This window comes from Crocodylus porosus, unplaced genomic scaffold, assembly GCF_001723895.1.
Source record: "Crocodylus porosus isolate Cpor-Errol unplaced genomic scaffold, CroPor_comp1, whole genome shotgun sequence".
In the NCBI taxonomy this organism is placed as follows: Eukaryota; Metazoa; Chordata; order Crocodylia; family Crocodylidae; genus Crocodylus; species Crocodylus porosus.
The window spans coordinates 31,889,860-31,906,736 of NW_017728951.1; the positions used below are offsets into that span (position 1 = coordinate 31,889,860).

General features: G+C 42.3%; 1 protein-coding gene across 3 annotated transcripts in view; it reads left to right on the forward strand.

Moving 5' to 3' along the window:
• Positions 1-16,877, forward strand: part of HTR7 (5-hydroxytryptamine receptor 7) — a 56,366-nt gene that overhangs the window by 28,106 nt on the left and 11,383 nt on the right. For 2 of the 3 annotated variants that reach the window (XM_019556250.1, XM_019556249.1), the window contains exon 2: positions 13,863-14,609. In XM_019556250.1, coding sequence (XP_019411795.1) covers positions 13,863-14,609 — 747 coding nt within the window. Of the gene's footprint in view, positions 1-13,862; positions 14,615-16,877 lie in introns of all 3 variants that reach the window. The other variant, XM_019556251.1, reaches the window with a different exon arrangement.

Sequence of the window (16,877 nt, forward strand, 5' to 3'; positions counted from 1 at the left end):
TGCTGGGATCCTATGACCCCAGCTGACTTCCTGCCCTTTGGGCAGGGGGCTGGACTCGATGATCTCCCAAGGTCCCTTCCAGCCCTGATGTCTATGAAATCGTCACTCTAAGCACTACAATCCATAACTTCAGTTCTCAAAATCCTGATTTTTAACCCTAGAGGCACCTAAAGTCCATTGACAGATTTTGTTAGTAGAATTCCCAAGGTGCTCAAAGGTCTGGGCACTGACAGAAGTGACATTTATTGCATGATCAGCCTCTTGAAAATGCTCCACATGCCCTGGCAGAAGTGAATAGCTGCAGAGCACTTTAAAAGTGTTTCATCACAGGACAAATTAACCCTCATGTAATGAGGGTTCAGATGAAGGTGTTTCAAAGCAGAGCACCATCATTAACTTCTATAAGTCCCTGCATCCATCAGGGCTGGGTTGAAGCAGCCCAGCCCAGCCCAGCCCAGCCCTGTCTCTAGTGCTGTCTGCAGGAAGGGAGGGGAAAGTAGCTCTAGGCTGGGGTTTGCCCAACCTAAGTTGGAGGGAGGCGCAGGGTGCATGGATTGGAGCTCTCTCCTCTTCTTTCTCCTCTTTCCCATCCTGCAGGCACCACCAGAGCTGGGTGGTGGTGGAGGGAAGCTAGGGAAAAGAGGCTGCAGCCAGGCGGCTCCTCCTGGATCAGCTTCAAAGTGGAGCTCGAACCCCTACTCCCCAACCAAAGAATGAATATCTGTTGGGTCAGGGGGTCACTGTAACTTGTGACACTTTCCGTGATGCATTGTGAGTTAGAGAGTGGGGAGATGCATGTCTGTCAACACACTGTTTCTGGGAATAATCCCCATCAGGATACACAAACCAGGTGCAAGAACACTTCTCTCACCTTCAAGGCCTATTCTGGTAATAAGTCTCCTGGATCAAGCGCTGCAAATCGTACAATTAGATATTGCACTTTTATACAATAGCGCAATAGTAAGAAGACTCATGTAGAATGTGGAAGACCACGGCTGAAATTCTTTTTCCTACCTCAAGGGCTTAGAACTTCTCCTTCTCCCTCCTCCCTCTAAAGATGAATGCTTTAACTTCATCATATTTAAGATATTCTGAAGTGAGGCTTGCTCCATCCTTCCTGATGAAACTGTTCTGTTGAGTGTAGAAAATGAAATATTCATTGGGACAGAGCAAGTGTGATTATTGTCTAGATAAAATATGACCAAGATATTATTATTGCCCCTATATATGAATCTGTTGGGGGAGGCCTTGGCTTCAGAGACTGTTTTAGTCTTTAGTTCTCCCTTTGCAAGATCCCAGTGGCTGTGGAGCAACCCCCTGCCCTCCTCTGCCACATGCCCTGCCATGACAACCCCAGCCTTGAGCTTTCATGCACAACTGGGGCTGGGATCTCCATGGAGACTGGCCCCAGCCATGCAGGCAAGGGCTGTTGGGAAATGGAGTCTGGCTTCTGGCCAGATCAGCTATTTTGCTCACTCCACTTTAAAATATTCAGTAGAGTTGGGACTAGTTCTTTTCTTGCCAGGCATGTGTCCTAACTAGAGGTTAGAGTTTCTCTCTCTTATCCAGTAGGTAATTACTGGAACAACACCAGCAGAAAGGATTAAGTACCCCACTCAAATACACATAACTTGCTAGCTAGAGTATTAGCTTAGGGACATGAGCAATGCAGGTTCTCATATCCCTAAACAGAGGCAGGTATTGAATCGGAGTGTGCCACATCTTGAACAAGTATCTAACCACCAGACTTACTTTTCTGATCATAAAGAAGGAAAGTATCCCTCTGTGTGCCAGCTATTTTGTGGGAGAGAGCTGGCGTAGATGCCCGACTTCAGGAAAGGAACAGGATTTGTTTGATAACATCTTTTATTGGACCAGGAGAGATGGTTGACAAGCTTTTGGCCACAAAATACCTGTCTTCAGCTCTGGGAAAGAAGCAGCTACTTTAAGTTAAATGCTAGTTAGAGCAATCACTTTTGTTTAATTCCATTATTTAACTAGGGAAAGGGAAATAAGCTGTACACATGCAGAACAAAGTGAAGTTATCAGAAGTACAGACCAAGTAAGAAACAGACAAAACTGATAAATCTAAATTATCATGTGAGATGATTTAAAAAGTGTACTATTCCTTGGGGAGCAGGTAAGTTATAATGAGCTGTAAAGCTACTGTATGCTCTAAATCCATGTTTTTCGGGTCCAGTAGAGTTATGAATTTCTGTTCCCAGGCCCTATTTGTATGGATTTGCCTGAGGACAAAGACACATATTTTGTTGGGGGGGAGGAAAAAAAACCAAAACCAAAAACATTCTTTCATTAGTGCTTGGGTGTTTTTCCTTTATTGTTTTTTTGTAGGTTCATTCTGGATCATTGTGGTTTTTTAGTGTCACCCACATAAATTCCACAGGAGCATTTAGTGCATGGCATGTCACAAACATGTATAGGATCCCTGGATTCTCACGGTTTTATTGGAAGGCGTATTGACTGTGGAGGTGGTAGAGGCAAGCTCACAGGTTTTGCAGTTGTTGTTTCAGAAAGGTCTTGGTCTATTTAATGTTTGTTGATCAACACAGTTTGCTTCCAATAAAGTTTGGCAAGGTTGAGTTGGGACTATTTTCTTTCAAGGTGTGATCGTCTTAAAACATAGGATGTAAATGTTTAATGATTTTTCTTATAAGTTCTAGTGTGTGATGGTAGGTGACAAGCAGGTGTGTGTAGTCAGCAGAAGGTTATCATCACCATCACTGTTGCTATTTTTATCATTAGTTTGTGCTGGGCATTCAGGTGGCTCATTCATCAGAGGAAGACTGCATCTTTGTGGAGTCCTTGCTGGAGAAAGGACATTTTTTGATTGGTGTAGTGTATGTCATGAATATTCTCCTCAAAGCTGATGCTGTGGCATTTTAGAGCCCGACTATAGATGACAGCTTTCTTGGTATATGTGGGGTGTTTACTAGTGTCACGAAGTTAAGTGCAAGTGCTTTATGTTTTTTGTGTAGTCATATGGAACGTGCTATTCTGGACGTGAATCATGGGACCTAGAAAGCTGATGTTAGTGTAAGAATGTTCCAGGGGAGGATTCAGGATTATGCATCTCCCAGTAAGAAATCTGCTTTCCTAAGTCCCAACAAAGACTCACAGTTCAGAGAGGAGTGGAGCTAAACAAACACTACCAGTCCTCACAATTTCCTAATGGCTAGTTTAGGCATCCCTCTGTTTGGCACATGGGCTTTTGTGGATCTCATTCTTAGGTACTTAATTCTCCCCCATGAATTTTGTAAGACACCCACCTCTCTCACTAAAGATTTCATTAGGCAGCACAGTCCTCAGCATTGCAATGCTAGGTTCCTTTGTGGGTCTAAAACTTAATCTTGCTTTGCTTCAGTTACTTATCCAATGGAAATGACATCTTCATGCCCCCATTCTTTGTCTGTCTTGTCTATTTAAATGCAAGTTGTTTAGGACAGTGAGTATAATTCTAGCTGTATTTGCAGTGTCTAGCACTACAGGACTCCAATCTTAATGGGGCTATATGCAATACCATAATAGACATAGATAGATTTCATGTATTTTAAGACATGCTGTTTAAGTAGCAGAATGTTGTAGGAAAGGGTATTCATGGAGAAGCAAAAAAACACCGCAGAGTCATGATATAGGTCATTATAATAGGAAAAAGTTGTGTTAGTGCTTTTAAGAATTCTTGTTAGATTCTGGTCCTCTGTTTACCAACTATGTGTTAATATTGCATTGACCCCAATAGAAAATTTATGATGGATTAGTGAGAGGTGAGAACAATTTAGCAGGGGCCTTGAAGGAGAGGCAGCAAAAAGTTAAAGAAAACTACACCCTTAGATTTGCATCATTCTTTAAAATAAACTTATTGTGGGTGAACTATTAGACCAAATTCTTTTAAAAGAAGTATATCTGAGTCTTGGAGCTCAAAGCAGCCAAAAACCAAGCCAAAGGCCTATTCAAGATTTAATTCAGTAGTTCCCAGTATTTTTTGTGACCGTCCCAGCTCCAGTCAGCTTGCTATCCTCACTTTAGGTCTAAACCTGACCGTTATAGTTTAATTTCTGTTGGAGCTCATGAACTACTTGTTAAAGAGTGCAACAACACATTATTTAAGTAATAGCTAAAATGTGGATTTGCAGTAAAAAGGGCAGTAACATTTATACCACAAGTGCTGTGATCTCTGAATCTTTTCCATTTTTACTCCATGCTCATCCATCCATCCTTTTGAACAGAAAGCTAGACCAAAAATGCTGTATTGATTTTGGCTTACTGCTAGAATAAGTCAGATTGGTGAAAGTGACAAGGCAATGCAAGAGTTATAACAGATAAATATGAACTGACTAAACTGAAATCAGTGCTTAGAAAATACCTGGAAGCCAGTCTTAAGGGGGCATGTATGTGGATGTATGGCAGAAAAGCAATACAGAACAAAAGGTCTCCGAATCCTGGTACGTTCAGAGGAGACATTTATTGCTGAGTAGGCAGGAGCCCTCAAAATGGCTATGGGTAATTTTCAGATGTTATTTAGCAGTTCAGTTTTTTATTACAGAAAAAAATATTCAGAACTGAAGAACAAACTTGCCTCCTCCTATTCAGAATACAGTATCTTGTTTGCAGGATAGGATTGCTTCTTCAGCAAACAGACATACATAATTTAATGGTTATACGTGCTGATGAATGTGATGGAGTTTGCCTGCTTACCCTTAGTGTCAGTTTGGCTTCTGTATGTCTCACAAGAGAGGCAAGAAATAATTCTAACTCCATATAGTGGGATGTATCAGATTACTCTTCCATAGTGTTATCATTCCACTTTGATATTTATCATTGGCATACAAGTGGCAGCATCCTTTGTGACAAACCTTGATATGAGATGTGTGGTTCCAAATATACCTATAACCCTTTCAGAGGTGCACACAATCACACAGGAACAAGTGCTGGAAAGGGAAGGAAAGCCAACCTTTCTACTGCTTCAGAAGTGAGGCTACATTTATGTAGAGGTACATTTAAAACCTTGCTTACCACTCATGCTCCCAAGGCTGACTTAGCCTAAGTTTGGTGCTTGGGATTGAATAAAGAGTCAGGAGCTTACACACACATGGAACGACCAGATGCTTCAGGCTCACATAGGGGGATGTTCCAAGGGATGTGAGAAGAAAGTTCTTTCTGAAAAGTCTTCTGTATCTGTACAGGATGGATGTCTACGAACACTTACTCATGTTCTGCTACCCAGAAAACAGCCTCCCCTCTCTACCATTTGTCAGTTTAGGGGATACATATCTATTCTGACAATAGCAAATATAATATACTTTTATAATTCGTTAGCACTTCGGGCCCTCGTGGAGTTCATGACTCCACTCTATTGTACAAGTTCATAGTGAAAAACAGCACTACCTCAAAGAACTTAAAGTAAGTGAACAAGACAGATAGAGATGAAGAAACAGACACAGAAAGGCAAAGTGACTTGCCATAGGTCACATGGCAGCTCAGTAGCAGAGCCAGGAACAGAAAAGAGGTCTTACAGATTCTTGTCCAAGGACCTGTTCATTCAACTATGCTATTTTCTCTGTTCATATTAAGATCCTAGTATGCCAGCAGTATCACTAAGCAGATAGCATGTAATCTGCAGTCAGTATGAAAGCAGAGAATACATTAACACTGTGGGGAATAACTTCTCTAGAGACACTGCAGTGCATTAATATCAAGAAAGCCAGAATATTCCCCTGTAGTTGTACCCTACAGACATAAGAGCAAAGATTGTGAACAATATGTAGACATTATGAAAGAATATTGGGTCACATTAAGCCCGAGTTTTACTAATGATATTGAACTAAGCCATGCCAATTTAGCTTTTCTTTCTTTGGATTCCACAGAGCCCTGATGTTTACCAGTAGGTAAATGTGGCACTTGTGATTGATTGTTCAAGTTCACTGTTATATTTGCTGAAAGCAGTAAAATTGGAGATAATTTTACTGTCATCTCCAGATCTGTCATTTGTGTGTGGGAGTAAAGCAACCATAAATGGATGAAAGAGCGAACATTATATTGCTTTTGAAAATCAGTCAGATGGCATCAGCTTCTGTTGCTGCTGTGGTGTGTTGACACTATGGAGCATTAAAGCCTGTAGGCTAAGTTCCTGGGGTAAAATGTTTACCTAGAGCAGCCTTTTCTCACAGTACAATTGTCACTCTTTTCTCCATGATGAAGAGAGCCTCAGTGTGTGGGGATGGCTATGAAGACTGAAAAAAAAGGGTATTCAATCACTATTAAGTCATTTTACAGCTCAGACAACTCAATCCCACTAATCTACAGTCATTTGTCTGCATCTCAAAACGGTGGTTCACCTTCTGAAAGACATTTGCAGGGACAGCATGTAATCCTCTGTGCTAGCAGTGATGAACAGCATGATGCAGCTATTGCATCATGACATGCTTATATCAGTTCAGTCCCTGGCTTTTCAGCTACTCCAAGAACACCTTCTGTTGCCTGACTTCAATCCTTTATGTGCCTTGTGAGTCTATTTCTAAAAGCTGAAACAAATCTTTCTTACCGATTTAAAGACTAAGAGTTAAGCGTTCATTCCGGCCTCCATTATTGAGAGAAAGCCTAGGGAAATGATGTTGGGACTTCGATGTGTACCTTAGAATAGTGATTTCCAATGAGAGTACCATGAGCTCAGTATTATTAGGACTCCTGGGTGGGAAACCACTGAAATCCCCAAGTTTATCTTGTGAATTGTTAAACAGAAATCCCTAATGTCCAAACCATTCTGACCCATTGTGGTCTTTCTGAGTTCTTTGCATCAGAAGAATTGAGCTATTTTTCTGTAGTCAAAAACTGAAAGAAAGGCAAGAGCTGAAATTTTCTGAGGGATGCCGTGAGTCTAATAAAATGATCGAGGCTGAAACGATTGAGAGTAACTGCCCTAGAGCAGTGGTAGTGAACCTTTTGACCCCATGGACCAGATGAGTGTCATGGGGTTGGTTGCAAATCAGGCTTCACACTGCCTCAGCTTAGCCCCATACACCCAAATTTTAATTAAGGCTGCCCCACTTCTCTGCCCCAAATTTCTGGACCTATGAGGAGTCCTTCAGATGACACAGCTCTTGATGTACCCTTACCTTAAAGAATTATGACCTCTTCTTTCTCAATTGTATTTGATTCTTTAGGGCAGGGATCAGCAACATTTTTGGGCTGAGTGCCAAAAACACCTGCAGTCTCAACTTGTAAGATGTTGGGGTGCCAGGGGCAGATGGTGGGGGAGCTATGAGGGGCCCGATCCTTGTTGTGGCAGAAAAGTCCTGGCCCCTTCCCTGCCTCAAAGCACACATGCCAAGCAAAATGCATGTGTGCGCCACGCTCTGGCATCCATGTCAGAGGTTGCCTACTCCTGCTCTAGGGGTTCTGAAATATATTCAAACAGCCATGGTTTCAGACCCGTGTTAAGGACTGTGGGAAAGGTACAGTGTAATAGCACAAACATGGACATTAACCCAATAGTACCAGAAATAACATTTCCAGTCTGCATACAGAAAGCTACTGAAACACTTGCATTTCCTTTGCTGCCTGGTCTCTTAATGATTCATCTGTTTTCTGACTTGTTACTCATGCACAATTGACTTTTCGTACAAGGTATTCTCTTTCTCTCTTGATGGCCCTCTGCAAGGTGGAAGACAGACAGCTAGCCTTAAACTTGTAACCCCATGAAGGTCATTGGGGGAGGGGGTTTCAATCTATGGTGATATGAGTGTTTTCATTACTGACAGGCCATACACTTGCACTTTCACCTTCCTTGTCTCTCTGGATAGGACAGAAATTACACAAACTGGTATAAGTGATTGGAAACTGGTTCACAGCACTGTAACACTGTAACACAGCAGAGGTTCAGTGCATATAATCCACTTCCAAAATGACCCAAACTGGTTTAAAATAAACCTGGATGGATGCAGTATCAGACTTAACTGATTTAGGTTAAATTGGTTTATTGAATTTCTGTCCCATATCCTCTCCAGATTCAAGTCAACTCACAGTCCTCTGGCATCCCAGAATGCCTTGCATCTCCCATGCAAACCTCTCCCCCAGGGTGGGCAATCTAGCCTTGATCCAAGCTGTCTGCTCCGCCCAAGCTGGGAGGCATCCTTTAGCACCTGCTGGCTTATGTCCTGGTCTACTGCAGACATGTGGCTGCATTTCCAGAATAAAAAATAAATGTCTGTTCACTTGCTTATTACTTCAATCTACATAGTTTAAACTATCCTGTGAAGATTGAATTGATTCAGCTTTGGGCTTTTTGTCTGCCTGTACTTAGCCTCTCTTTCTCCCTTTGTCTCTTTCAGAAGGGTCTGCCGAGGCTTGCTATTGTACCATATTGGTCAGACTACTAGACTTTCTGTTCTTGATGCAAAATAAATAAATATGTTAAAAAAAACAGTCTCTTCCCAGTCTCCCTGACCTCAATGAGAATGGGCTGCATGAACAAGGGGCTGCTCCTTCTGTGGGCAATTATTGGATTGGCTGTTATAGCAAGTGAATAGTACAGTCAAACAATTCATGGGCCAAAGTACAGAGGGAGCAAATGAAACAAAGGAACAAAGCACGTACATAGTTACTGTAGTTTTCAGTCAATATTTGCAGGGCAGAAATTCTTGCCTGCCTCACTTCTGTCTGTTTCCTTACCAGCCCTTATAAATTGGGGGAAAGCCAGCATTTTGTGTCTTTCATATGTTCTGCTGCTGGAAGACTGAATCTTCAACTGAGAGTGCAAATAAGGAAGCAAATTCAGTCTTGCATCCTATATTTCACAGGCTTTCATGCAAAGTCAGTGCTGAACTTGAACCAGTGAGACCAATAACCGAGATACAAGTGTGGTCCTATGTTAATTATGGTATTGTCTAGAGCAGTGGTCTCCAAACTTTTTTGATTGCACACCCCTATCAGTAAAAAATTTTTGAGCACGCACCCCCAATATATGTATATTTATATAAATAGAAATAGAAGTTCTAATATTTTCTTCCCACACCCCAGTGGATCATCTTGTGCACCCCACTTTGGAGACCACTGGTCTAAAGAAGACCCAATTGTGCATCGATTGGACACTCAGTAAGGAAAAACTGTACATTCCTTCACTAAAGGGTTGAGTAGATTAGACAGAATAGTGGCAGAGAAAAGTAAATATAAGCCTCATATCACAGCCTTTAACTGAGTTACAGATTTTTCCAAGATCATACAGGATGACTATGTTATGGAAAAGACGTGAACCCCAATATCTGAAGTCCCAATACATTGTCATAATCAACAACCATTCTTCTTTCTGCTGCAGTGACTGAGGAATCATCATTCAGAGTAGTGTGACCTTTCTTTATACTTGGCAACCAGGTCTCAAGAAGGTACATATCCTCTAAATAATGCATTTGTCCAATTAATATAAAAAAACCCTGCATCCTATAATAGCTTTTGGAAGGTAATTTAATCATTAAGTAATGAAAAGTGTATTTTCTACTGAGCTTGACAGTAATTCAGAAATTCATGAATTTCTGTTAAGCTTTTTTACAATCTCCAGTGAATTAGATGACAGCAGTGATTTAAATTATTTTGGAAGTTGCATCTACATTTTCAAGGGTAATGGATTTCATTTAGTGAGTTAAGATGTGAAACTTCCTTGATTTTTTTCACCCATGCAGTTTTTCCAGTTTAGTAGAAGTAGATGGGGTGGAAAGGAAGCCAGTACATATTTTTATGTAAATCAGTATATTTTAATTTTAGATTTGTGGAACTTCATGGCTTTGCACTGACATTACGTCTTGAAAACCTGATGTACTTTAATTCATGCCAGTATATCTTTGTTTATTATTTTTTGTTAAATGTAGATGCCTTAAGGTATACTATTGGGCATTTATGAAAACAAGTATGCAATGTATAGAAACATTAACCCCTCAAGCTGCATAAAGCTTACCTTATAGCTGTATTATTTGCAAAGACAAAATATGAAATAGTACTACAAGGCTTAGAAATGCGTGACTGCTGCTTCTATTCATATTCTTCATGTTCAAAGTTTTCAGAAAGACCATATGGTATTGATTTTATGCATTTTAGTTAATATTTCTTAGTACTAATAATTTATTTACCTCTTTTTTTGGTATTGCCTGGTAGCTTTACAAGTGGTCCCTTTCCATTCACTCATTCTGAGTGCCACGTTGTACCACAACTATTTATAGTAGCAACACCTTAACAAAAGGATGGCGCTAATAGCCAAGACTGGTCAACAGTTTCTGGCCAGAATTAATTGAAATCCGCAATATTAGCTAGTTTTCTACATGCTGGACTGCTTGGGGAACTTGATTCATTCAGTGACACAAATGTCCTGTCAGTGATTTTACAGACTAGAACATTCTAGAATTTTTTCTGTTCACCCACAGGGCTGAGCAAGAGATTCGATTCTAATGCAAAAGGGCAAGACAAACCCACAAAATTCACTGTGTCTTTTCCTAAGATGCATGTCACTAACTCTATACACATAACATAATTCCACCCAACCAAGCATAACAACAGTTTCTAGCCCAATTCCAGCCATGGCTTTATAAGCAGAGGTTATACAACTGCTAGACTGACCATAATTGGCTTGTATAGGCAGTCAAGGTTGAGATACCATAAGCAAAGACTGCCTATGACAGTGATTGCCATCACTTCGCAATCAACTTGGATGACACTTCGACTTCCAAGCTGGAGTACACCCAGGTTCTTACTTAAAGAACTTGTATTATTAGCCATGTTTTTCTAAATTGCCATAAGAACATGTATATGGCATTTGACAGAATAATTATGCTAATAATTGGTTTTGTTGCCAGAACAAGAGGACCAAAGTCTCAGGTCAAACCCCGAAGTATTGGTGGTTTATCTTCTTTTAATTTAAATTTAAATATTTTTTGAAGCAGAACAATCTTAAAACTACCAAAAAAACACCATACTATGTCTAAAGCTTTTCAGATAAAGTATTCCTGATAGAGGTATGCGAACTGGGCCGTATTCGATTTGGATCTGGATTCAGTCCAAATCAGGGAAAGTGATTCAATTTGTTGATTCAGATCACTGTCCCTGATTCTCTTCAGCTGAAGCTGAATCTGAAGATTTGATGCTGATTCGGCGAATCAGGGATTCGGCCATAGACGCAGCTTTAAATGTTTTTTCTACATACCTTGAGGTGCCAGGTGCGGCTCATGAACACAGATGCTGGGACAGATGGAGAATCCCACAGGAGCATGGGGGGGGCCTCCCCACATGCTCAGCGGCAAACCTGTAAGTGGAGTAGAAGTAATTCTGGTCCACTTTTACATCCACTGCCAAATGGCGATCAGCTGCAAGGGGACCCCAGATGCCACCCCAAACTCAGGAGGCACCAGTCACTGAGCCTGGGGGAGCCCTTGGCACGGATCCAGAAGTGGACCAGAAGTGCTTCTGGGCCTCTTCTTGGTCTGCTGCCAAGTGCACTGGGGACACCCCCCACACTCCTGTGGGACACTCCATCTGTCCCACCATCTCAGCATTCACAAACCGCCTGGTACCTTGCAGTATGTAGCAAAAACATTTAAAGCTGTGTCTGTGTTCAAATTGTAGAATCTTTCTGAACCTCTCTGAATTGATTTGGAGGGTTCCGATTCGATTCAGAGAGATTAAAGGGTCTCCTGATTCGAATTGGATTTGGAGATTTGGCCACCAAATTGGGCCAGATCAAATCAGCAACCAAAGCTTTGCACAGCTCTAATTCCTGACACTCAACTCTTTATTTCAAGTATTTCTAAACAAAACAACATGAACTCAACAAGAATTTATAAGATGAGTTTACTGGAATCTATTAAATTCCATAATCGGTTAAATTATTACATTAAAAAAATTCATGCAGTTTAGAGCATTTTAATTTATTTTAGCAAGGAGAGAACGTCTTAATATTGCACCTGCCTGATTTGGTATAGGCACTCTCTAGAAGCCTTAGAGTGCATGCCCAGTTCAGGCCTCGAGGCATATCCCCGAGACTTGGGTGTTGGGCTGCATTCTACCCCGATGGAGGCCCTGACACTCGCCTGCCACAACTTGCTCTTCCTTTCAGTAGTGGGACTCTCCCTCGTGGAAACTTGCGGACTGAGCGCTGCCCCTTGCGGGCATTCTTGGGGCTCCACCTCCCCTACACCCCAGCCATATGCAAGCCTTCAGGATGACCAGGTGATAGATCGCCGGCTTGTCTCTTTGATATTCGCTCCTGCTCTTGCCCCCTTTTGCCCAATTCTCAGTGTTTGTCTTTGCCCCGGGTGTCTATGGTTTTGGGGCCAGTCTTGTCCCAACGTCTACCCGGGCCTTATCTTTGGGATGTCACGTTTGATGTGGCTGCCTCCATGCCTCTTCTTGGTTCTGTGGGTTGATTGGGGATGCCTTCCCCAGTTCGGGCTCTGGGTGCCCTTCTAACAGAAAACAGAAAAACAAAGAGAAAAGAGAAGGAACAGCAAGGGTTCAGGCTTCAGCCCGCCCCACTCATGGCTCCTGTGTCTGTGGCCATTGGGATCCCTCAATGCCATCCTCCTTGCCCTGGCTGCCCTGCTGAGCCAGGCGTTTATACTTCAGGGGAGCTGGGACCCTGCTGGTGAGTCCCCATCTGGTCCCCCACTGATCTGTTGCTTCTGCAACCCAGTAGCCCGGGAAGCAGCTTCGCCTCCTGTCTCAGGCTTAGCTGCTGCCCCTGCTGTTACCTTGCCGCCAACTTTTAAATCCACCGTGCAGCAGTTTTTGATGATGTCATCTGCCGGCGCTGGTCCCAGCCGCAAATAAAAGCGGCTGATGAACTGTGCCAGCAGCTCTTCTCAGCACAGTGCGGCTTTTCCTGTTGAAGGTAAGTAAGTCCCCTCCTTAGGGCTTTTGGTTTTGTTCTTCTGGGAGCTCACCCCAGCCTCGGGTCCCACCATGAGAGGGGGTTCCGGGATCTCTGTTTGTGACCCCCCTGGGACAAGGATATTTCTTTATATCTAGTTATGTAGAACAGTCAGAGTCTGAGCAAAATGCATATGTTTCATTCTTATATTTAGGACAGATTTATACTATAGAAATAAGGTAGTAGACATCATTTGATTAATAAGTTGTATCATTAACCTATCCTTTCTATCAGTATTTTAATCTGTTTTCTTAGTCATTTGTAAGTCTTACATTCTCTGAGTTCTAGATATTTTAGGTCATATTAAACTTAAGGTATAATGTTATTTATGTTGTTCAAGAAATGCTTGATTAATGCTAAAAAATGGCATCACTTTCAAAAGAAGAAACTATAAAAAATTATGAATTGAATGGTTCACAAATTCAGAGTTTTCCTCTTTAAAATATAACGGTTAAAAGGTTAAAAAAAATCACAATCTATTGTATCTATTTTAGTGTCATGGATCTGTAAGATTTCTGTATATTATCTCTTGACGGATCACATAATAATAATAATATTAAGGACAGTTATAGCATTAATGTTTCTTTGGGTAAACTGAGAACCATGGACCACGACTTGAATTCCAAAAGTTAGGCAAGAAAACTGAATTATGCAAGAGATATCATTTTTCACTTAAACTTTCAGAATATTTTCTAACACTTATGAGATTTTACCTCTGAGGAAAAAAGCTTGGACACACAGAAGTCAATGGGAGGTATTCCACTTTCAGAAAGATTGATCATAAATTAAATTGTCAGTTAGCTAGAAGTTTGAAAAGTACAGGAGAGAGAACATAAAATAAACCATATCACATTTGTTTAATGTCTTTATGGCAGACTGTATAAAATAGTTTTACTTGTACACCAATGCATCACGTAGTAACTCTGCATTATTGTTCTAGGTACCTTGGAATAACAAGACCCCTTACATATCCTGTAAGGCAGAATGGGAAGTGTATGGCTAAAATGATCCTGTGCGTATGGCTCCTATCTGCCTCTATCACTATCCCACCCCTCTTTGGTTGGGCCCAAAATGTGAATGATGAAAAGGTTTGTTTAATCAGTCAAGACTTCGGCTATACAATTTACTCCACTGCAGTTGCATTTTATATTCCAATGTCAGTGATGCTTTTCATGTACTATCAGATTTATAAAGCTGCCAAGAAGAGTGCTGCTAAACACAAGTTTGCTGGCTTCCCACGGCCAGAAGAAACTGAAGGGATTTCTGTGAATGGAGTTGTAAAACTACACAAGGAATCTGAAGAATGCACAAATTTTTCACGACTCCTTAAACACGATAGAAGAAACATTTCCATCTTCAAAAGGGAACAGAAGGCTGCCACTACTCTTGGAATTATTGTGGGGGCATTTACTGTGTGCTGGCTTCCATTTTTCATACTTTCAACTGCCAGACCCTTTATCTGTGGTACAGCATGCAGCTGCATCCCACTGTGGGTTGAGAGAACATTTCTGTGGTTGGGTTATGCAAATTCTCTTATTAACCCTTTTATATATGCCTTCTTCAATCGGGACCTGAGGACAACCTATCGCAATCTACTTCAATGCAGATATAGAAATATCAACCGGAAACTGTCAGCTGCAGGGATGCATGAGGCTCTGAAGCTTGCAGAAAAGCCAGAATTTGTGCTGTAAGGTCATTTAACCTTTATTACAAGCATTCATTGTTTTGTGCTCTAACTTTTCCCTCTTAGTTAGAAGGTTAATCATGACCCTGTACTTCTTGAAATCATTAACTGCCTGTTAGATACATCTACAAAACTTGGTCATAGGTCCTCACAGTTCTGCTGTAGTAAAGACTATTGGATTAGGCCTTAGAATTTTTGAGATTTTAGTAAAGTCCAATTTATTGTACTTTGAAGTTAAAACAGGAAAAATTGATACAAAACAGACAGGGAATGCTGTATTACTTGGGAGTATTCTTATTTTTATGTAATTTTCTTCACCTTATTACCTGTGCGAAAAGTGATTGAAGTTTAATGTCACCTTTGAACACCTTCTAATGATACTGAGTAAGTGCATTCAATTTAAATGACACCATAAACAGACTTAGAGTGACGCAATGCCTAAGCAATTAAGGTGTCTTGTTATGATTCCAGAGGCATGAGTCTCAGACTTAACTCTGGACTCATTGTCAAAGTCATGATCCCGTCCTGTCCCCTGAAAACATAACTGTAACACATCAAGGTCCTAGGGGTGGCTGTGACCCTCCCTGGCTCCATGGCCATTCCCTGCTCCGCCCATAGGGCACCTTCCCATCTTACTTGCTACACCTTGATAGAATAACAATAAATAGGGAGGCTTCCCACAAACCTTTGTGTAGCCCTGGTTCACTGAACCCCTGGTAGGGTCCCCAGCACCCTAGTGGTCTGCCCTGGTCCCCTGGCTGGGCCTCTAGAGTCAGCTGTGCCCAGCTGGGCACCCAGGACTTAAGGGCTAACTGCGTGGCTCCAAATCCCCCCATGCCTCGCAGGTGTTACAAGAATGATGCTCTCTCTGTTGGGGCTTCGGCCTCCTCCGCTTTAATCCAGCTAGGCCTTCTAATTTGGGCCCACTGAATTAGACCTGGATCTGAGGCACTTGCCCTCGTTTGTCCCTTCCATCACCAGGACCCTGTCCCCTGTCTTGTGGGTCCCAAACCCCTGTGTGGCTGTACCTTCTCTGGCACTGGGCCACTGGCCCCCTGTCTCTATGCCTTGCACTGTCTGCCCCTAGCAGGTCTCAAGGCAGTTATGTGCCTCTCAGGCACTAATGACACCGCCAAACTTCCCCTTCCAGCCTCATTCCAAACCTCCAGTTTAAACACGATATGAAAATAAGCCCCTGGGTTATAACATAACACAAAAGAATAACAGCCCACTGTCCCTTTAAGCATGTAAGCCTCCACTCACTATTACAGCACCCTGGGCTTCTTGTGAGCTCCCTGAGCCTCTCTGTTTCTGTAGGCAGCAAAGCAGTTGGTCCGTTATCCCTGAGTGGCATTCCTGAGTAGAAACTCTTTTCCCTGTGGCTGCCAGGAAAAGAAACCCCCCTGAATCAGCCTCAGCCTTGGGTTTATGAGCTCCCAGGGCTCTGGTTACATCCGGTCGGCAGACTGTGGGCAGGTGCCTGCTAATTGCTCCATTAGCCTGTTGCCCTGGTGACCTGCAGCTTTGGTGCTGTGCCTGGCATGCAGTGCTCCTTGCCTAGGCTGCTTCTTCCCTTAAAGGAACAGAGAGCCCCCTCTAAGGCTCTCTGTTACAACAACTGTAAATTGATCATTTTCAGTTATCAGACCACTACCTCCTAGAGGCACAGATCACTGTTCTCCATTGTCCCTGTTGGGGTGATGGGCCAGTTAGACTGCTCTGCACCCAGAGACTCATGGAATCCCATTGACCTTGATGTCTACTCTGTTGATGGCCTGGCTGATCTGTGGTATAGCAGATCATAGACACAGTGGCACCCAGGTGTCCAGTCCCCTGGTACAAGGGGGAACTGAGACAGCTTCAGCTGGAAAGTAGGTGGCTGGAGCACAGGTGGCTCTCAAAAAACAGCTGGATTTTTTTTCTTGCTGGGGTCACTTGATCCTAGCTGACTTCCTGTCAATGGCAGGGGGCTGGACCTGATGATTTCTTGAGGTCCTTTCCAGCCCCTAATGTCTATGAAATCTATGAAACCTGTGCCAAAGCCAGCCAATTGTAGTATGGATCTTTCTTCAAGAGCTATGGTGTGGCAGAGGTGGCAGCAAAGAAGCTTTTCTTTTCCACTGCCATTGCATCTTCCAAATGTCATTCAGTGGAACCAAGGCATGGTTAACCCAGCTTGTTCCTGCCCAGAAATCAAGTCTCTTTCAGTCCACCGTAATGAGTTTGCACCAACTCTGCAGGCGAAAATTGCCTGCCTCTAGACTGTGCTCA